This window comes from Myotis brandtii, unplaced genomic scaffold (assembly GCF_000412655.1).
Source record: "Myotis brandtii unplaced genomic scaffold, ASM41265v1 scaffold929, whole genome shotgun sequence".
Taxonomy (NCBI): domain Eukaryota; kingdom Metazoa; phylum Chordata; class Mammalia; order Chiroptera; family Vespertilionidae; genus Myotis; species Myotis brandtii.
Window position 1 is genome coordinate 39,939 of NW_005371832.1, and position 21,848 is coordinate 61,786.

The 21,848-nt window shown below is 46.3% G+C and overlaps 1 protein-coding gene across 1 annotated transcript in view; it reads right to left on the minus strand.

The window, feature by feature from the left end:
• Nucleotides 1-21,848, minus strand: part of GLTSCR1L (GLTSCR1-like) — a 43,226-nt gene that overhangs the window by 10,228 nt on the left and 11,150 nt on the right. The window contains exons 5-11 of the mRNA XM_014532996.1: nt 8,907-9,012; nt 8,023-8,120; nt 6,959-7,020; nt 5,865-6,010; nt 4,321-4,415; nt 1,351-1,453; nt 1-121 (exon numbers count right to left, since the gene is read on the minus strand). Coding sequence (XP_014388482.1) covers nt 1-121; nt 1,351-1,453; nt 4,321-4,415; nt 5,865-6,010; nt 6,959-7,020; nt 8,023-8,120; nt 8,907-9,012 — 731 coding nt within the window. The remainder of the gene's footprint in view (nt 122-1,350; nt 1,454-4,320; nt 4,416-5,864; nt 6,011-6,958; nt 7,021-8,022; nt 8,121-8,906; nt 9,013-21,848) is intronic.

Consider the following 21,848-nt stretch of genomic DNA (forward strand, 5'->3'; position numbering starts at 1 on the left):
TTGGCTCGGTCCCTGCTCGCGGCCTTGGTCGGAGGGAGCGAGCTGGTGGTCCGGCCACACGGCGGCTCGCAGGCAACGGCGTCGGGTTTGAAGGAGCAACAGAAGTCAGCTTGAAAGCCCTCTGGAAACGGAGCAGAAAGAACATGAATGAGCGGAGGAGCGTGAGGGCCGCACCCAGACCCAGGCGGGGGTCAGCCCCGCCCGCCCCACGGAGGAGGCCTGTGTCCCAGGAGTTGCCCAAGCTCAACACCCTGGGCCACGGGGCTGCCTGCCTCCCGCAGGAGCCAGACCTCCTTGCAAAGGCAGAGGGAAACCGACGGGCAGCGGGCAGCGCTCCGCTTCGCCTCGCTCTCCTGTTGGTCTGTTACAAGGACTGCTCTGAAACAAGTGAGATGCAGTGCCAGCCAGTTTCTTCCCCGGAGCAGCGAGCTCCAGGAGGAGGCTCGGGCAGGGGTGGGTGTGAGGGACTGTGTGTCTTTGGGTGATGGCACGTCAGTCCCTAAGACACACGTGGGGACCTGGAATAACCAGCTGCACTCTGCCAGGTCAACATGCGTCCTGTCCAGGAAAAGAATTATCTTATTGTTTTCAGTAATCTTTCCTTTTTTTTCATGCAGCCTTTTATATTATCCTTTTATTGGTGCTTACCTTCTAGTTAAAACTGGTTAGCACAAACCATCATTGGTCCAGCACCAGCGTTATATGATTTTACTAGTATTTTCAAATGCTGTGATGAAATTGCCATCTTACTGCCCTAGCTGGTTTAGCTCAGTGGATAGAGCATGGGCCTGCAGACTGAAGGGTCAGGGGTTCGATTCCCTGCCCTGGTTGGGGTATTCGGGAGGCAACCAATTGATGTCTCTCTCTCACATCAGTGTTTCTCTCTGTCTCTCCCCCTCCATTCCACTCTCTCTAAAAAAATCAATGGAAAAATATCCTCAGGTGAGGATTAACAAAACAAACAAAAAATTTGCCATCTTACTAATGGAAAAACCAAGGTGATGAGGATGGAAAGAAACAGATAGTAATTTGAAGGTAAAATAGGACTGTTGTGCAAAGCACCAAGTTTGCCTGCTCCCTGGAGAACGGTGCGCGTGGAAGGTACTGGGCATCAGTCAGGCAGCAGCCGATGACGGGCATTTGTGGTGCAGAGACTTGTGTAACAGAAACATCTCCCCATGCCTCGTAACCTCATAAAATATAGAATCCATATCTCGAGGATTAAAAATGGCGGCAGAGTAAGTGGAGGCTACATGGACATGCTCCCAGGAATGAACTAGAATTACATCTAAAATACAGAAAAAGAGAACCCTGATACCTGACGACCGCTATCCACCCCACGTGACTTACCAGGGTCCACAAGTGCCAGCCGCTTGTCCCGGGACAGAGACGCTCTCTCCTCCTGGTTGAACATTCTGTCGATCATCACCATCTCAGCCGAGGGATTAATCCGCTGAAAAGGAGAGAGTCCAGTCATCCCAGGTGCCCTTTAACAAGCGCAAGCATCTCCTTGCATCTTTGGAACGGAAGCAGTCAGAAATGAGAGTTTAATGTCTAAGTTCCAGGTGTCCCATAAAGTCAAATTCTTCCTTGCCACATAGGATGCATTTTTTTAAAAAATTTTTGTTTTTTTTGTTCTTATTTTTTAATTGATTTCAGAGAGGAAGGGAGAGGGAGAGATGGAAACTTCAATGATGAGATATAATCATTGATCGACAGCCTCCTGCATGCCCCACACTGGGAATCGAGCCACAACCTGGGCAAGAGCCCTGACTGTGAATTGAACCGTGACTTTCTGGTTCATAGGTCGATGCTCAACCACTGAGCCACACTGGCCAGGCTAGGATGCATTTTTTTAAAATTGTATTTCTACCTAAATGAGGTGAGTACTCCCGGGGCAATGATGGACATATCATCTTATCTTTTTATCTCTGTTTCTCTCTTTCTGTTTCTCTCTCTCTCTCTCGTTGAATTTATTGGGGAGACGCCAATTAATAAAATCATACATGTTTGAAAATAAAATTAAAAATGTATAAATAAATAAAACAGTATTTTGGGGGGAGAAAGGTAATCTACACATTGGTACTAAAGGGGATGTGAAAAGTAAACCCTTCTCCGCCTCCCTCTGTGCCCTTCCCACCCCCAGTGTCTCTCCCTGGAGGCACCCCGTGCCTAGCAGTTTAATACACTCTTCCAGAGACAGATCATGCACATACACACATTTATGTTCTCTTTTTTGTTATATTTTGCACACAAATGGTAGCAATAATACATACTGTTTTGTACCTTTCTTATTCCCCTTCTGCTAACATGTTGGAAATCTTTTCCTTAGAATGACCTTTTAACTTTGCACTCTGCTATGCTTAAATTTGTGATTTTTTTAGGGCTTTCCTTAAAATTAGTTTGTGCCATACAGAATCAAATCTGAAGTTACATTTCTGGGTCTTATTTAACATGAAAATTCATGGCAGATACAATTTGACCAAACAAGTGGTCCTTTCCTCAATAATGATAGTCTTTTTGACATCTCACAATTTTGTTTTAGAAATGGTTATCAATATAAGAACAATTATTTCAGCCCTAGCCGGTTTGGCTCAGTGGATAGAGCGTTGGCCTGTGGACCAAAGGGTCCTGGGTTCAATTCCAGTCAAGGGTATGTACCTCAGTTGCAGGCTCCACCCTGACCTGGGCCCTGGTCAGGGTGTGTACAGGAGGCAACCAATCAATGTGTTTCTCTCACATCAATGTTTCTCTCTCTCTTTCCCTCTCTCATCCACTCTCTCTAAAAATCAATGGAAAAATATCCTCTGGTGACGATTAACAGCAGCAACAACAAAAAGAACAACTATTTCAGATTTTGGAGGCATACTTTTAAGTAAAAATATATTAGAAATGCGCATACACTCACACACACACACACACACAAACACACACTATCTCTGCGGCAGCGCTAAGGATATCCAACTGGCGGCTTAGGCCCGCTCGCCAGTTGGACATTCCCCAAGGGCTCCCGGACTATGAGTGGGTGCAGGCCAGGATGAGGAACCCCCCCCCCACCATACACACACACACACACACACACACACACACACACATAAGTGCATGAGTTTCATGCACCGGGCCTCTAGTATATAATAAAAGCCTAAGCGACCATTAGGGTGGAACAACCAGAACAACTGGTCGCTATGATGCACACTGACCACCAGGGGGCAGCTGCCCCCTGGTGGTCAGTGTGTTCCCAAAGGGGGAGCGCCACTCAGCCAGAAGTCAGGCTCACGGCTGGCGAGTGCAGCAGTGGTGGCGGGAGCCTCTCCCATTTCTGCAGCAGTGCTAAGGAGCAGCGAGCCAAACGTTAAGGAGCAGTGAGCAGGCGGGTGGTAAGGAGCGAGGGGTCCCGGACTTCGAGAGGGCGCAGGCCAGGCTAAGGGACCTCTCCCTCCCCCAGTGCACAAATTTCGTGCACTGGGTCTCTAGTACATATAAAAGCACAAACATATCTACATATTTACACAATATTGTGTACATGTATAATGTAGTTCAATTAATCCTCCACAGAACATTTCCAAAGTTGATCTCAAACTGAAAACCACTGAAAGAGACCAATTTATAGGTTAACACCCATATGTTTTTAGAACTGCTAAAATCTAGGTTTGGTCTTTTCATCATTCCCTGAGATACCTTACTCCTTTCTCTAACTGGTGCTTTAAAAGCAATGCTAGTTCCTATTTGAGGTGTTGAAAAGGTTCTGGAATTAGACAGTGGTGATGGTTGCACAATCTTGTGAATATGCTAAAAACCATCAGGTTGTACATTTGAAAATTAAGCGTGAATTTTATGACAGGCTAACAATCAAATAAAAACAAGACAAAACTAACGGTAACACCTGTCATCACCTCGTCTGTTCAGCTGCTGCTGTGAACCTTCACTGGTGGTGCCCCCAGGCCTCCCCCTCTGGGCTGGGGAGGGGAGCACACAGCATCAGAGAGCGGACCAGGCATCAGGGGGGCTGGGCTGCATCCGGGCTCTGCTAATTGCCCGACAGACTCACTAGCTATGACCCTGGGTGAGTTACTTAACCAGAGCCTAGGTTCCTCATTTGGAACAATCACAGGAGCACTGGCGGTGAGCAACCAGGTACCGCGCAATAGATACCACCTGCTGCTGGTAGTAGAACAGTCAAGTGTAAGGTTTTCTGAAAACTTAAATATCTGTGCCTTTTAAACTGTGCTGGGGAAACGTAATTCCCGAAGCTTTTCTCTCTGAACCAGTAGCTGTGACCTGCAGGGTTTAAGAACCAAATGTGCTTGCAGCAGCGTTTACCATGGCATCCTCCAGGAGCAGGCATCTGTACTTGTTAAGCATAGCTTGGGTCCTTTTTAGGAGCTGAGTGGCAACTGTTTCAAATTCATTGTCGACTGTAAGAAGAGAGAGAAAAATAGTAAGAGAGTGCCAGTCACCCATAGGTCTTCAGTTCTCAGGACTGAAATGCATTGTTCTTCCCCTGTTCAAACAGGTCCTGTCTGTGGCCATTTCCTCTTCTCAGGTCAGCTTTTCCGTGATTGAGTGTCGTGCTTCTGCACTGCCTTCCCTCACTGTCCACCGGTCTGTGATTGTGGAAACTGAGTTCAATACTAGCTTCTATTAATTTTAACTAAGAATCCAAAAACAGCCCTCACCGGTTTGGCTCAGTAGAAAGAGAGTCGGCCTGCAGACCGGAGGGTCCTGGGTTCGATTCCGGTCAAGGGCACGTACCTCGGTTGCAGGCTCCTCCCCAGCCTGGGCCCAGGTCAGGGCATGTGCAGGAGGCAACCAATCGATGTGCTTCTCTCACATCGATATTTCTCTCTGTCCTCCCCTCTCTCTGGAAAAATATCCTCAGGTGGGGATTAAAAAAAAAAAAGAATCCAAAAACATAGTATTTTTAACATCACCTATAAAAGAAAATAATATCACACAGACCAGCAACAAATATCAAGCCTCCCTCCCTGCCAATCATATGAAAAAGTTAACAGCTGGGACAATGAAGTCCTACTGTCTGGGCTGGGCAGACAGTGTTATCTAAAGACAAACTAGCTCATGGTCCCTTGCAGGCCATGGTGCTGTGGCTCTGTCCTTGTCTGTTGGTCCCCAAGGTCTCACATTTCTACTTCACTCTTAGAGTCTTCACGCCCCTGCCCAATGTTGGACCTGGGCCTCCCCAGGAAGCTCACATGGACTGACCGAGACCACGACGCTCAGCTCAGAGACCCCTGGTGTCACAGTGGCCTGTGGGGTTACGGCTGGTTCACCTTTCCTGTGGGAGCGAGCCTGGCAGCTGAAGAGGACGCAAGCAGTGGGGGGACTCTGGAGGCAGCCTGGGCATGGTGGTGGGAGGGAGGCAGAGCTAGGTGAGCTGCACCGCTGGGGAGGCAGCGGGTCAGGAGGGAGACCGGGCTGAGTTCCAGGTTGGGACAAGGAACTTATCCTTAGCCTCTTTTTGCCAGTTTCTTGACAAACAGCAATGCCCTGGACTCACTTTGGAACCTGTAAGAATGTTTGGGGCTGAAGGATCGATGCAACTCATAGAACTGATAGTGGGAGCTAAGGCTGTGCTCTCGCCTAAACAGGAGGACTCCGCCTGAGGCCTTGGGCAGAGCCGTCCCCTCTGCAGCCAGCAGCCCAAACAATGCTGTGCCTTTACTGCCCCCAAGATGTGTCCATAAAAGCCTCTGGCACGTGGGTATCCCTTCCCAGAATACTGAGAAGAATAAGCCACGACCCTAAACACAGACTGGGAAACAGAGTAAATAAACTGTGATAAAAACAATAGCTGGCTACCATCTGGGGGCATCCCCAGAGGGCGCTGAGGGGTCACGGCGGGTTACCTTTCCTCAAGTCCTCCTCGGTGGGCATGGAGCCCTGGCACACGTGGTAGGAGAGCAGCCTCTGCACCGCGTCACCGAGAGACCGGAACTGACTTTTATCGGGCGTCACGGCGTGGGCTTGGTCCCTCTGCAGCTGCTGGAGGATGCTGCAAGAGAGAAACTGCACGTCGATGCAGAGTCACGGGAAGAAACAGAACCCTCCCTGAGAAAGAAGGAACGGGACCCTTTGCATGCAGAGAGAGTAAGACATACAGGACTGTCACTGTTCAAAGGATAGCACTTCTGGTTTTCCTACAGTTTCACACTGTACACCAGGGTGGTTCAGAGTTCGGTGTAACCACCCACAGGGAAGGCACACTCTGGCCCTGGCCTCGGAAGCTCAGTGCTCCTACCAACTACGCACGCGTGGGGCTCACACAGACCGGCAACGCCTGAGCAACGGCCAACCACGCTTATGAGAACATTTCTGTTCTGAACATAGGAGTTTATCAAATCATGCTCCCCTCAGAGACGCCTGGCCAGCCACAGGGCACGTGGTATACCGAGACGGCAAAGGCTTCTTCTCCTTAAGAACGAAAGAGCAGCCCTAGCCAGTTTGGCTCAGTGGATAGAGCGGTTGGCCTGTGAACTGAAGGGCCCCGGGTTCGATTCCAGTCAAGGGCACATGCCCAGGTTGCGGGCTCAACCCCCAGTAGGGGGCATGCAGGAAGCAGCTGATCAATGATTATCTCTCATCACTGATGTTTCTCTCTCTCTCTCTCACTGATGTTTCTCTCTCTCTCTCTCTCTCTCACTGATGTTTCTCTCTCTCTCTCTCTCTCTCACTGATGTTTCTCTCTCTCTCTCTCTCTCTCTCTCTCTTCCTCTCTGAAATCAATAAAAATATATTTTAAAAAAAGAACAAGAGAGCAGACAGTAGCCTCAAACTACCTATATTTATAGGTCCTAATGGAAACAAATTGTAAGAATGGATTTTCAAAGTATATGTTTACAAATACCGTATGTATTATTATAACCTGACTTCTGTGGTATATGTACTGAAGGTTAGGAACCTAGAGGAATGTTCAAAATGAGTGGTAGCCAAGGTCACTCACAAAGCCCCTTTAGTTAGCTGTTTTGCGGCAGGCCTCTTCTGTCCTCCCGAATGACCATCCACCTACGGACAAAACACACCTTTTATTCCCTTTTCTTGAAAACACAAGCAGGATGCAGTTACACATAAAGGTCACCATGTTTTGAGTACTTTCAACTCGCTATCGAGAGCGTATTCTAAGGATGTAGAATTTGCTCTGAAAGCCCACAGACGCGTGTGGCGGGTGGCGCTGTGTCAGGTCACGAAAGCTGTGCTATGGCTCCTTGGGAGGGCTCAGCCTGGGCCTTAAAGCCCGGATCCCCACCGCCCTCTGCGGGCGCACCCTTGTATTTCTGAGGGAGTATATCTGTGGGTGCCAACTCCATGAACATCTGGAAATTCCGTAGACATTACTGAGTTCATCTTCTCAGAGATAAATAAGGGAGCAAACACTTTGAGCTCCTTCATAGTTAGGAGTGTAATCTAGTAGGCGTTTCTATAATGTTAAGGAACCTGAGAATGAACCAGATCCTTCCCTGAGGGGGCCAGGCAGACCTGGACTACAACAAGTTTCACTAAACTATCACGGATTGCTAAGTTTGATGGAGGAGAAACTGAGGCCTTCGTAAGCTGAAAACAACTTTTTCCCCTTCCTTTTTAGATCAGTGTTGAGTTAAAAGACCATAGGGACTACTTCATACACTCCTGGTTGTTACTGCAGAAAAAAAATATCTCAGTATAACTAAGAGGAATAATCCACTTTGATATGATAGTAAGTGATATCATTCAATAGTAACCTACATATTTTGAGTGCCTACTCTGTGTTGGCTGCTGGTATACTATTAACTGATGAAAACGTGATAGCACCTGTGAACATGTGAGAAGCAGAACAGACACATTCATCCCATAAACATCAACACAGCAAGGCCTGGACCTGGGGGAAGGTCTTCAGTGAGCACGTTTGTGGTCACACAGGCACCGGGCTGACTGTGGAGACAGTGCCGGCAGCAGGAAGCACGCAGGTGATAACACATTTCCTTTCAATGACACTGAACGTTGAAAGAAGCTTCATAAACTGTGTTCTACCTGCACAGCTGGCTGGCCAGGAGAGGATCCTACGTTTTCCTGCTGAGGTTGTGCGGTTCCTAAGGATGCGGATATAACTTTGCTTCCAGAATCCTGCCCTATTTGAATGAACACACAAGAAAGACAATGTTCAACAGAAACAGTAAAGCAGGCCCATCGTACAACCCTGGACACAGTGCGCACAGGTTACGGAACATTCCGAAAGGGCTTCCTTATCATGGATGCTTGATGTGAGGAAGGGGAGCAGGAAGTACATTTATCGACAAAACCTCTGGAGGCAGAGGTGGGGATTAGTAAAGCCCAGTTAGAATAATAAGTAGAAATAAATACATACGTAAATAAATAAAAGCTGTCAATGCTACAGTTTCAAATTACCTATGGTCTGAGGAATAGGCCTCAAGCTAGTAATCTGTCAGCATTACCAAAACGCAAAACACTCACAACGGAAAGAAAGGGAGGCCCAAGTAGGGGACTGACTAGGCGCTCTTGCTTTTGCCTTTCTAGTGCTTACTGAGCAATGCAGGTGTTTGAAGCTTTAGGAAAAGCGGGAGACACTGGCACAATATTTTTAGTCTCGGTGGGATTCTAAATCTACATATAGGAAGCAGCACAAGGGTAATTACAAAGCCACCTGTGCCACAGAATACTAGATTGTGTTGTTTCTAAGCAGCACATTATTTCATATAATTTAATTAGAAGCGCTTTTTTCTTGCTTAGTGGTGTATAAAATGATGCTACAGGTGCAACGTGAAAAGGATAGAGAAGAAAGGAATGATCAGAGCAGAGGTGCGAGTGCGTCAGAAAGACTGCATGCAGGAGGAGGGATGCGAGAAGTGTCCTGGGTGTCGGGAGACAGGGACGAGCTTGCGACGAAGGCTCCTGACCTGGCAGTGCGGTGCTCAGGAGGCCAGGAATCTGTGCTTGCCTCAGGCCATCGGGCGTCTTGGAAGCAGAAATGGGGCAAGTCTGATTCAAACATTTCTTCTGAGCCTGTCAAAACATTGCCAAGATGGAAACATTAATTTCATGAGTAAAAGCTTTAATAGATTACTTAATGCCAACCACGTCTGTTAATGCCTACCTGGCACTACCTTCAGCTTAGATTACAAACCAAACAGAAGTCCTAACACGCTCTCCTTTCACACTGGAGAACGAAGAGTACCTCAAACCTGGAGGCACACTGGCCTTTCAGACCTGTTGGCCGGGAGCCGGGCTGACAGCAGACCGCCCTCTGCTCAGGGGACCACGCTTGTGGAGCTCAGACACAAGCTGAGCCAGAACTGTTTCCATCCCCGGCGATTTTACATGCCACCTGCAAGGATTACGACCCTGACGGTCAGTCCTGACGTGGTGTCTGCATTGGCTTCGAGCACCTGGTCAGGGCCCATGTGCCAACCCCAGATGTACTGTCTACACTCACTTTCTTCTGTGCAGAGGGTCTAAAGTACATTTTACCTGCTTCATGTCAACATCAGGTGGCATGTAACTGGGAAGTGTAAACTCAATCAAACATTGGCCTAAGCAAATATTATTAGAAACATTAATCTGATATTTAAACTGTTGTGTGCTTCTTTTCTATACATGAGGAAGATGAATTGGATGATTTTTAAAAAAACTTATTATTATTTATTATTATTTTTAAATATATTTTTATTGATTTTAGAGAGGAAGGGAGATAGAGAGAAACATCAATGATGAGAGAGAATTATTGATAGGCTGCCTCCTGCACGCCCCCTATTGGGGATCGAGCCCGCAACCTGGGCATGTGCCCTTGACTAGTATCGAACCTAGGACCCTTCAGTCTGCAGGCCGACGCTCTATCCACTGAGCAAAATCAGCTAAGGCTGGATGATGTTTGAGGACTCCAAGTTCTTTTTCACTAAAAACATCTGTTACCTCTATAAAGCATTTAAGGTAAGACAATAAAGGGCTTTTAAACTACTTTCCACTTTTAATCCTCTATGTTATGCTACTTCATCACGCCTCAGGTTTTCAGAGTTTTTTCTTCAGTTTTCTATTTTGTATAGTGGATTTAGAGTTCAGCCTAACCATCTCCACAGGCGCCTTAAACTGTGACCCTGGCCTAAGTGCAATGTTCTCACCAACCATTCACGTGTGGGTGCTCATATAGACCTGGCAACGCCTGACCAACTAAGCTCATGTTAGTTCTGTCCTTACAAAAGGACAAAACGGTCCCCTGGTTCATCCTGCCATTAGCAGGGCAGGGCAGACCTTATACCACTCTAGGTAGACAGACAATAAGTTCTTAGTATGAAAACCCTGGGGGAAAATTCTCCAGTTTTCATGTATTTCCCCCAGAATGTAACTCCACACCCTCCCACTGCAGGGGACCTCTTCCCCAGCGGACACGTGCTGAGGAGAGGCCTGGGCCTCGTCACAAATGTTTCCAGGGGGGACACTAAGGGCCACCCCCAGGAAGAAACAAAACAGACAGAAGTTGGGACAGGGCAAGGCTATGCACGGGACTCTGAGATAACGAGATCAACAGAAAAACAGAGAAACCAGAATTTATATGGACGGCAGTGTGGCCAGTACACGACGTTTGGAATTCCACCAATACGCCTCGTTCACCGTTCACACGACACAGAAGAACACCATCCTGACTGCTTCAGAGCCCACACCTTTTGTTTTAAGAAAATGCTCTCCCTCTTATTTATCGGACATGACCTGGAATGACTCTTAGCTACTAAACAGTCAAATAAATCAAAATCCATGCATACGTTAAGGAGTAAAACTATAAAGAAAAGCAAGGGGAAAAAAGAGAAAAGCAAGGAAGAGATCTCCATAAAAGTCAGGAGAGGCACATGGAAGAGGGTGTTTCTGGGGGTGGTGGTAATATTTTATTTCTTGAGTGGTTAAATGGATGGGTATTTGCTCTATAATTATTTAACTGTACATTTATGTCTTATGCATTTTTTCTAAATGTGTTCTATTTCACAATACAGAAGAGTAATAAGAAAAAACAACAACAATCTAATGTAATGTCAACATTGGAAAATCTGCCATCATTGGAGGGTATAGGCACGGGCGTGTCTGACAACATGGCTGGGTCTGCAGAGGCGTGTCTCCTCTCAGCGCGTTTGGGCCCATGTTTTACAGCCCCCTGTGCGCCCGTGTGGGTGCTGAGCATCGGCACCTGAGTTCTCAGCCTCTGCTGCCCGTGCTCCTCGCTGCGTCCCTTCCCTTGGGACTAGGACCATCAATGTAACTGTCACACTGTGGGGGGAGCGGGAGGTTGGTGGGGGGTAGGCCAGGTGGAACCTGGTCTGGCGCCTACACTGGAGTCCCCTGACTCACCAGGTCTGCATGTTTGGAAAGATCCGCTCTGTCTCCAGAAGTGCACTGGTTGCTCCCAGTCCACTCACTGCCAGGGCAGGACTTTTGCTGTCTGGTTCACAGTGGTATCCCAGCACCAGAACAGGCCTGCACCACAGTGAGCACCCAGAAAACAGTTGTTAAATAACAATGAGCAAGGAGCATTCGAGAGCTTGCTCCCGGCATATGCCATTAGATTGGCTCAAATAAACTCTTATAAAAACTCTTATCCATGCTCAGCCGGTGTGGCTCGATGCTTGAGTGTTAACCTATAAACCAGGAGGTCACAGTTCAATTCCAGGTCAGGGCTCATGCCCGAGTTGCAGGCTCAACTCCTAGTAGGGGGTGCGCAGGAGGCAGCTGATCAATGATTCTCATCATTGATGTTTCTATCTCTCTCCCCCTCTCCCCCTCTCTCTCTCTGAAATTAATAAAAATATATTTAAAAAACCTTATAAAAATAAAAAATAAAAAAAGTGAATGAGGCACACTGTCTCTGGAGTGTGCCTGTGCCTTTCCCTTCCCCTCATCTTCCCCCAGACACCTTACAGCTCCAGAGGTCCTTCTTTTGCCTCTGTAACTTATTTCCTGAGCCCACCCTGCTGGCTCACTTTTTCTACGTCTGTGACTTTCTAAATAAACTTTCTCTTATAATTGGAAAAAAGAGAGTGAATGAATTCCACTGCAGCAGAAGTCACAGGGCCTGTCCCTCCTCCCAGTCCAGCTCTCCTCTCCCCAGGAGCCATCAACTTTCTCCTATTCCAGTGATGGAGAACCTATGACACGCGTGTCAGTGGTGACACGCAAACTCATTTTTTTGGTTGATTTTTCTTTGTTAAATGGCATTTAAATATATAAAATAAATATCAAAAATATAAGTCTTTGTTTTACTATGGTTGCAAATATCAAAAAATTTCTATATGTGACACGGCACCAGAGTTAAGTTAGGGTTTTTCAAAATGCTGACACGCCGAGCTCAAAAGGTTCGCCATCACTGTCCTATTCCTATGCCCACAGATGAAAATCTTCCAGAAATAACATTTATCATTCTGTGGTTTTTACTGAACTCTAAGGGAAGACCTGTTCTTGGAATGTATTTTCTTCACAAATAGAGAAGCTACTTAAGGATATTTGGTTGAGTACTTGGCTCCAAAAACTCTGCTAATATCAATGTACAATTTTAACTCTTTAGACCCCATGAATTATCATGACACCATGAATCAGAATACTTAATATGTTAATTTCAATCTCTGTGGTACACTTTGAAAGAAGCCAATTACAGATTAGATGATCCAACTAAAAGTCTGGTCATCAATGTATTCTTTAGATTGACTTATGACCAAAATGGGGAACTGTGAACAAAAAGGGTCCTGGAAAGTATCCTTGCAAGGTGATCTGATCATAAATTCCTAAGTGGGCAGGTAATGGTGGGCAGCCACCCCAGACTTAAAACGTTTTAGTAAAAGGTTTGTCTTTGCTTTTAGTAAGCCCTGTCCATTGTTTTTATGCATCTAGGTTTACACACATTTGATATGAGTCATAACCACCCTCAAGAGAGCACACAATCTTGTTAGCGATCCTGTAATCCAGGCCCCGCCTGGCTTTCTCCCATCCTCATGTGATCTTTCTTATATTCCCCTTTAATCTCAGATGCATAAAAAAGCTGCAAAACTGTCATTTTTTGGGAGCATCTGAGATCTTGCTCCTGGCATATGTCCTCAGTTTGACTCAAACTCTTGTAAAAATTAAAAACAAATAAATAACAAATTAGCAAGATGATATTTACCCAACAACAGGCATTTGCTGAATGAGAGAAACCATTTGGGATCTGCCCAACCACACTCTCCCCTGGGAAATGCCCCACTGCCACAGAGCTGTGTCAGAGCCAGCGGGTTAGAGGACACACACAGACGAGTTACCTGCTAGAGGGGCGAAGAGCTAAAACCCAGGGAAGGAGCACCTTTTTTTCCATCTAAAAGTGCCAAGCCTGCCAGGGGAGCAGAGGGGTGTCTTTTTTATTTTGGCTCCTGGTACAGAGCAGCAGAGGCCCTGCATGCCACCTACTCCTGTCACCCACAGCCCTATCCTCTGCGCATGAGGGGCCAATCAGACTCTCTCCCGGGAATTTAGAATGGGGGTGGGGGTGGGGGGGAGGAGAGGTAAATACCCAAGCGCAGTGGTTCTTTAATGCAAGTTTATAGACTGATTGTATCAAGATCACCTGGGGCGCTTCTGAAAGACAAAGTTTCTGGGTTCTGATCACAAAGATCGATTCAGAAGTCCAATGTGGGGCTTAGGCTTTTAGATGTTTAAAAAGCTCTCCAGGTGATTTGAATGCATTGCTAAGTTCTGAAACCACTGCCCTTGTAGTCTCTGTTACATGCTGGGTAATACGTAAAGCTGGCCTGGTGGCCATGTCGGTCCAGCTGAAGAGTGGGAGAGAGCAGAGAAGGACAGATAAGCGGCCACACTGTCTCGAGGAGGCCGAGGGAGCAGCATGAGACTGGTTTCCGACCCTTAGAAGAAGCTGCACTCTACTAGTATTTTCTGGACATTCCCCTTGTTTTGTGAAATGTGTTAGGGTGAGTTTCTTTTTTAATTTTATTTCATATTATTTTATTTACTATCTTATTATCTTATTTTATTATTTTATCTTATTTTATTATTTTATTTTATTTTTATTTTATTTTATTGTTTAAAGTATTACAAATAGTAGTACATATGTCTCATTTTTTTCCCCATTGACCTTCCCCCGGGCCTCTCCTAACCCCCGGCACATGCCCTCACCCCCCACCCCAGTGTCTTGCGTCCATAGGTTATGCTTATATGCATGTATACAAGTCCTTTGGTTGATCTCTTTCCCCCCCCCCCCCCAACCCTCCCCAGCCTTTTGGTTGATCTCTTTCCTCCCCCCCCCAACCCTCCCCAGCCTTCCTGCTATAGTTTGACAGTTTATTTTATTGTTTTTTGGGGGTGAGTTTCTGATAGTTGCAACCCAAAGTACCATGACTGAGACATCTGGGTATCAACTGTATATACAGTGCTGTGGTAACCACAGAGAAGGTGGCTGAAGAATACCAAACTCAGTTTTTGTCCTCTCAAAGTTTACCATCCATAGAAGATGTAAACAAGTGGAAGAACATACCATGTTCACGGGACTGGTAGAATCAACATCATTAAAATGTCCATACTACCCAAGGCAATCTACAGATTCAATGCAATCCCTATTAAAATACCAACAGCATACTTCACAGATCTAGAACTAATACTACAAAAATTTATTTGGAACCAAAAAAGACCCCAAATAGCTGCAGCAATCTAGAGAAAGAAGAAAAAGTTGGAGGAATCACAATGCCAAATATCAAGTTATACTACAAAGCCACTATAATCAAAACAGCCTGGTACTGGCACAGGAGCAGACATATAGCTCAATGGAACAGAACAGAGACCCCAGAAATCAACCCAAGCCATTACACTCAATATTTAACAAAGGAGGCAAGAACATACAATGGAGTAAAAAAGTCTCCTCAATAAATAGTTTTGGGATAATTGGACAAATATATGCAAAAAAATGAAACTAGACTACCAACTTACACCATACACAAAAATAACTCAAAATAGATAAAAGCCTTAAACGTAAGTCGGGAAACCATAAAAATCCTAGAAGAAACTATAGGCAGCAAAATCCCAGACATCTCTTGGAGCAATATGTTTAGGATACAACTCCTAGGGCAAAGGAAACTAAGAAAAAATAAACAAATGGGACTATCTATAATAATAACAGGGTAATATGGTAATTAGACCGTTCGTCTTTCCTGAGGAAGCCAGGGCCGGAGGGAAGCCAGCCCGGGTCCCAGGTGCCTGCCGGCGGCCGGAGGAGGGAAGCCTGGGTCCCGGGTGCTGGAGGGAAGCCGGTGCTAGCAGCTGGAGGAAGAAATGCCTACTCTTGCATGAATTTTCGTACATCGGACCTCCAGTATAAAAATAAAAAGCTTCTGCCCTAGCTGGTTTGGCTCAGTGGATAGAGTGTTGGCCTAAGGACTGAAGGGTTCCAGGTTTGATTCTGGTCAAGGGCACCTGTCCGGTTGCAGGCTTGATCCCCAGTGTAGGGCGTGCAGGAGGCAGCCGATCAATGATTCTCTCTCAACATTGATGTTTCTATCTCTCCCTCTCCCTTCCTCTCTGAAATCAATTAATAATAAAATAAATAAATGAATAACTTATGCACAGTAAAAGAAACCATCAACAAAACGAAAAGGGAGTCCATGGTATGAGAACATATTTGGCAATGATATATCTAATAAAGGGTTAATATCCAAAATATATAAGTGACTCATATAACTTAACAGGAGGAAAACAAACAATCCAATCAAAAAATGGGCAAAGGACCTAAATAAACACTTATCCGCCCTAACTGGTTTGGCTCAGTGGATAGAGCGTCGGCCTGCGGACTGGGGGGTCCCAGGTTCGATTCCGGTCAAGGGCATGTACCTTGGCTGCGGGCACATCCCCAGTAGGGAGTGTGCAGGAGGCAGCTGGTCGATCATCTGAGAGATGCAAATTAAAACAACAATGAAGTATCACCTCACACCTGCCAGAAGGGCTACCATCAACAATCAACAAATGACAAGTGCTCTCGAGGATGTGGAGAAAAGAGAACCCTCTTACTCTGCTGGTGGGAATGCCAATGGTGCAGCCATTATGGAAAACAGTATGGAGTTTCCCCCCAAAATTAAATATGAAACTGCCATTTGACCCAGTGATCCCACTTCTAGAAATATATCTTAAGAATCCAGAAACACTAATAAAAAAGAATGTATGCACCCCTATGTTCACAGCAGCACCATTTACAATACTAAGATCTGGAAAGAGCCCAAGTGCCCATCAGTAGGTGAGTGGATAAAAAAGCTGTGGTACATTTATACCATGAAATACTATGCAGCATTAAAAAAGAAGAATCTCTTACCCTTTGAGACAGCATGGAGGGGCCTGGAGAGTATCATGCTAAGTGAAATAAATCAGTCAGAGAAAGATAAATATTACATGATGGCACTCATGTGGAATCTAAGTAAACTGATGAACGGAGTGGATCCAGAGACATGGAAGCATGGAACAGAGTGTGGAATCTCGGAGGGAAGTGGGGAGGGGGGGGATAGGTGGGAGGTAATCAACCGAAGACCTTGTATGCATATATGCATGGCCCATGGACGCAGACAGTGGGATGGTGAGGGCCTGGGGCAAGGGGGTAAGGGGGACAATGGGGGGAACAAGGGGACATATGTAATACTTACAACAATAAAGATTTAAAAAAAGAAGTTTACCCTCCAGAAAACACCCAGGCCCACAGCACACATTTGATCAGTGCCCTGTAATTATGGTCCCACCTCAACTGGGCCCTCTTTCCTGTCCAGCAATCCTTTCTTTCCCCGAGCTGGCTCCTTGGCTCACTCTCCACTGAACGCTATTCCATTATTTTCAAACCTGTAAGCCGGGTGAGAACTCATTTAACTTTCAAAGATACAACCTTTCCTGCACTGGCTTTCATCCTTCCCTTCTCTAGTTACAATGGAAGAGGCATCCCCTTTTTCTACAAAGAATCCCACCAGTGCTCTCGAATTCACATCCTCCTCTGTCTGCTTTGAAGAAAACTCAAGCCTTCCTTGTTTCTTAAAAAAAATAATTCCTGTGACCCCCACACATCCTTGTAGCTACTGCTGTCTGTTACCTTCATTTTCTGAAAGTTGTCTGTTCTCATTACCACACCTCCCGCTCTCTCCTGGGTCTATTGCAATGAGCTTCTGCACCTACCACTCCATGAAACAAGCCTCCCCAAGGTCAGCTACTGCCTCCTCGTTGCTAACCCGTCAACAACGTCTCGATCCTGACCTCCACTGACTTCTCAGAGATTCCATGGACCTCTCTCCTACCTGCAACGCTCTCCTTCCCCAGCTTCCAAAATGCTGAACCCTGTTCGTTTTACTCCTCCTTCTGGAACCGTCGGAACCTCACCTGTGGACTCCTCTTTCTGTGTCCATCCCCTACACGTCGAGGTGCTTTGGGTTCTTTCCCAGCGCTTTTTCTTCTCTGCTTCCACACTCTCCCTGACCCGTTTCATTCACCTCCACTGCTCTGATGACAACTTACATGCTGATGGACCCCATGTCAGCCCCTGTCTTGGTTGGATGCTTTGGTGTACTAGTATAAAGCTTTTAACCGGACTTGACAAACATCCTAAACTCCTAGCTTCCCTTCAAACCACACCTGCGCTCTATCTCCGTGAACCTTGTCCCCGTCAGGACCCTGTGTGCCACCCTTACTCCTCACTACAGCCAATCGAGTGGAAGCGCTGTCTAACCTAGCTCAAATCCATTCACTCCTCACCACCTCTCCTGCCACTGGGCGGGGCCGGGTCTTCATGAGTTCATGCTGATTATGACACTGGCTCCTCTAGGTGGCAGACGGGGTCCTGGATGACGGGGCACCTCACCGGAACACGTTCTCCTTCCCGCCTCTGCAGGACCATGGGCTCCTCGCCAGGCTTTGCACTTGCAGTTCCCACCGCCTTCACTCAGGCCCTCTCTGGCTGGACAGCCTTCACTCAGGCCCTCTCTGGCTGGATAAGTCTTTCTTCCCCCTTAGAAGGTCTCGGTCAAAAACCAGTCTCGAGGGAGCCTTTCCCAAGCATCTCACTTTTAGAGGCTCCTTTCCCGGGCCTGGCACTCCGACCACTTCTACTAAAGGCTGCAATCCTGGCTGGCTGCGGGCTTATCTGTCTGCTTCCCGCCCTGCACGAGATCAGTGTCCCTGGGACTGGCCCAGGGCTGGCATGCTGGCACTGACTGACTGTTGGATGGCTGAGTCAATGAAGGACACATTTAGCACAGCAAGCAATTAGGCACCTAGTGGGCAGGACAAACAAAAAGTACAGAGAAGAAATCAAGGGAAGACGGGAAAAGGCTGTATTCTCCCAGGGGCTTTGGGTGGGGCCTGAAGGAGGGGAAGCACTTGGACCTGTTGGGAAAGGACATTCCATGAATGCCCATCAGCAAGGGCCAGAGGCTCACAATGAGTCTGGGTTATTCAGGGCATAATGGGGCCCGCCGACCTAGCCTGGAGGGTTTCCGACTGCAGAACCTTACCGGCCAGGCGGGCAGAGGTTTGTGCTTTCTCCTGTGGCAACAGGAAGCTCCCAGATGATTTGGTTCAGGTCACTACACAAATGTTTTAGGAAGATTAATGTGGTGGAAATCCGGCCTTCCAGAGAGCGCAGGCAGATTAATCACCCGGACAATTGTCACAGCTGTCTGCCTGGGTTATGAATGGGCCTTGGGAAGTGTGGAGCCCAGGGGCTCTCTCCCGGTGGCACTTGAGGATCACTTGGGAGCTTCTGAAAAATGCTGACGCCTAGAGCCCTTTCTCCAGACCGTTTAAATCAGAATTTATGGCCGTGAGGCCCAGGAAACCATATTTTTAAAAAGCTCCCTGGGGTGATTCTGTTGCACAGCTAGGGTTCCTCATTTTCAAGGACAGAAATCTAGGGCTCAGAGAATTAAGTAACTTAGACCACAAACCAGTAGTGGCAAAGCAGGACCTTCAAGTGAGTGCTGACTCCTAATCCAACTCTTGTTTCTTCCAATATATTGCAGGCCCTTCTCTCTTTTTTTTAATTTTTAAAATTTTTATTGTTGTTTTTTGTTTTTTCTTAGAGAGAGAGAGAGAGAGAGGAAACGAGAGGGAGAGAGAGAGAGAAACATTAATGTGAGAGCTGAACATTGATCGGCTGCCTCCCATACATCCCCTATCGGGGATCAGGCCTGCAACCCGGGCATATGCCCTGACTGGGAATCAAACTAGCAACCTTTCGGCGCACAGGACAATGCCCAATCCACTGAGCCACACCGGCCAGGGCTATTGCAGTCCCTCTTAAAGGCTAGCTCAGGGTATGAATGTAGAAAAGGAGATAAATGGAAAGCAGTACAGTATAGAACAGAGGTCGGCAAACCGCAGCTCGCGAGCCACATGCGGCTCTTTGGCCCCTTGAGTGTGGCTCTTCCACAAAATACCACGTGCGGGCGCGCACGTACAGTGCGATTGAAACTTCATGGCCCATGCACAGAAGTCGTTTTTCGGCCTGGGCGAGTCTATTTTGAAGAAGTGGCGTTAGAAGAAGTGGGGGGTGTTGGTCGGTCGGGCGAAGGGAGACCCGGTGCAGGCGGGCCACGGGATACGGAGGGGGGGAGACGTGCGCGCGCGATTCATGCAGGAGTTGAGGATGGGAGAGTTGGAAGGGGTCGACCTCAGCGAACGTACCTCAATCAGATTGAGGACATTTTTAGCAAAGGCCAGCTTAGGAGTACCCTAATTAAGTTAATAACAATGTACCTACCTATATAGTTTAAGTTTAAAAAATTTGGCTCTCAAAAGAAATTTCAATCATTGTACTGTTGATATTTGGCTCTGCTGACTAATGAGTTTGCCGACCACTGGTATAGAACATCAATTTTCAACTGGTGTGCCACTGCCACACTAAACATCTATGTAGTCAGGGGCACTGAGCTCTTTTCTCTTAGATTGTCAAATAAAAAAAAATGACAACAGCTAACACAACAATAGTGTGAATGAATCAAAATTATACCTATTTTTTGTCAGAATAGCAAAAAATATATTTTTTGGTGTGCTGCAGAATTGTAGTAGTTAGTTTATGTGTGCATGAGATGAAAAAGGTTGGAAATCGCTGGTATAGACAGCGAGCAGGTAAAGTCTGCCTTTACGGGCACGCTCTGAACCTCCATCTCCTTGACTGTGAAATGGAAACAATAGTGTAACCCCAAGGTAAGGATTAGAAATATGTGTAGCCCCTGACACTACCTGTTGTTAATAACATGAGATTAACCAAAGAATTTATATGCATATATGCATAACCCATGGACACAGACAATAGTGCAGTGAAGGCCTGGCGGTGGGGCAGAAGGGCGGGATGGAGAGGGTCAATGAGGGGGAAAAGGGGACATCTGTAATACTTTCTATAATAAAGGTAAATTTAAAAAGGTAAAAGCAATTGTTACAAACCAAAAATAAAGAGATAAAACCTATGTTCACGCACAAAATAATATGATCATGATTTTCTTATTATTGGAAAGGATGGATATGAGACATTCAAAGAAAAACTTGTAGGATTTGGAAACTTATTAAAGGTTTAGAAGGAGAGGGAAAACAGAACACCTAGATTTTGAAGTCTGGTTCCACAGTAGGCGAGGCAGGCTGAGCTGGGGGAGGAAGGGAGATAGGAGGGGCAGGCGGGGCTGCAGACTTCAGTACCCACAGCGTGGCAGGTACTACTCACAAGGAATTTAAAACCCACTAAATCATTTTGTGATCTAAGGAGATTTGGACTTAAAATAATTTGTTTACTTTGTAAATCTCCTCCTTTAATCACTGACTTTCGCATATTAATCCATTTACAAGAAAGTTTAAATCCTGGAAATTACTCTCTGCATTAAGAGATTTAAGTTCTCTGGGATCCCTGGAGAAATGCTGAGGCAAGGTAATCACAAGACAGGCCTACAGCCGAAACCGGTTTGGCTCAGTGGATAGAGTGTTGGCCTGCGGACTGAAAGGTCCCAGGTTTGATTCCGGTCAAGGGCATGTACCTTGGTTGTGGGCACATTCCCAGTAGGAGGTGTGTAGGAGGCAGCTGATCGATGTTTCTCTCTCATCGATGTTTCTAACTCTCTATCCCTCTCCCTTCCTCTCTGTAAAAAATCAATAAAATATATTAAAAAAAAAAAAAAAGACAGGCCTACATCTTGTGTCACAAAGTGCTCACAGGAGATGGGAACATGTCAAAAGTACAGCAGCTGGCTTATGCAAGCCCCCACTGATCACATTTGGCACAACTTAAACATCAAAAAGAATAGTGAAAGCAACAGAGCACAACACATTAAGTACAAAAGAACACATGCTCTTTTAGAGATATACAATAAGTATTACAGATACACTTACAGGTCTGCATGGGAACGCGAGTGGGGTAAGGACAACACAGGAGTAGTCGGTAAGCACTGAAGCTGACTGAGCGTGGGGCTCATCACACTATTTTGTCTGCTTTTATTCATGTTTAAAATTCCCCATAATAGAAAGTTTTTAAATGATGGGGGGAAATCCCTTGTGTTACTAAAAAAAATAAAAAACAAACAAACAAAAAAACTGGAGGGAAAGAAAAAGCTCTGTTATATGGAAAAATGCCTCATCCAGTAACCGTAGCTAGGATAACACAATTAGAAAACGATTTTGCCACCACTAATGTAATGTTTGGCTGAGGATCGCCAAAGGAGTCTCAAATCACTGGGTGAGAGGCTGGGGAACAGACAGTCAGGTGGTCCTTTCCTCTCAAAGGAAACAGGCACATTGAGTACCTTGCGGAGAAACCTGGTGGGGGCCAACTGACCACGTGATCACACTCAGAATCACTGATAATGGGACAAACCACATTC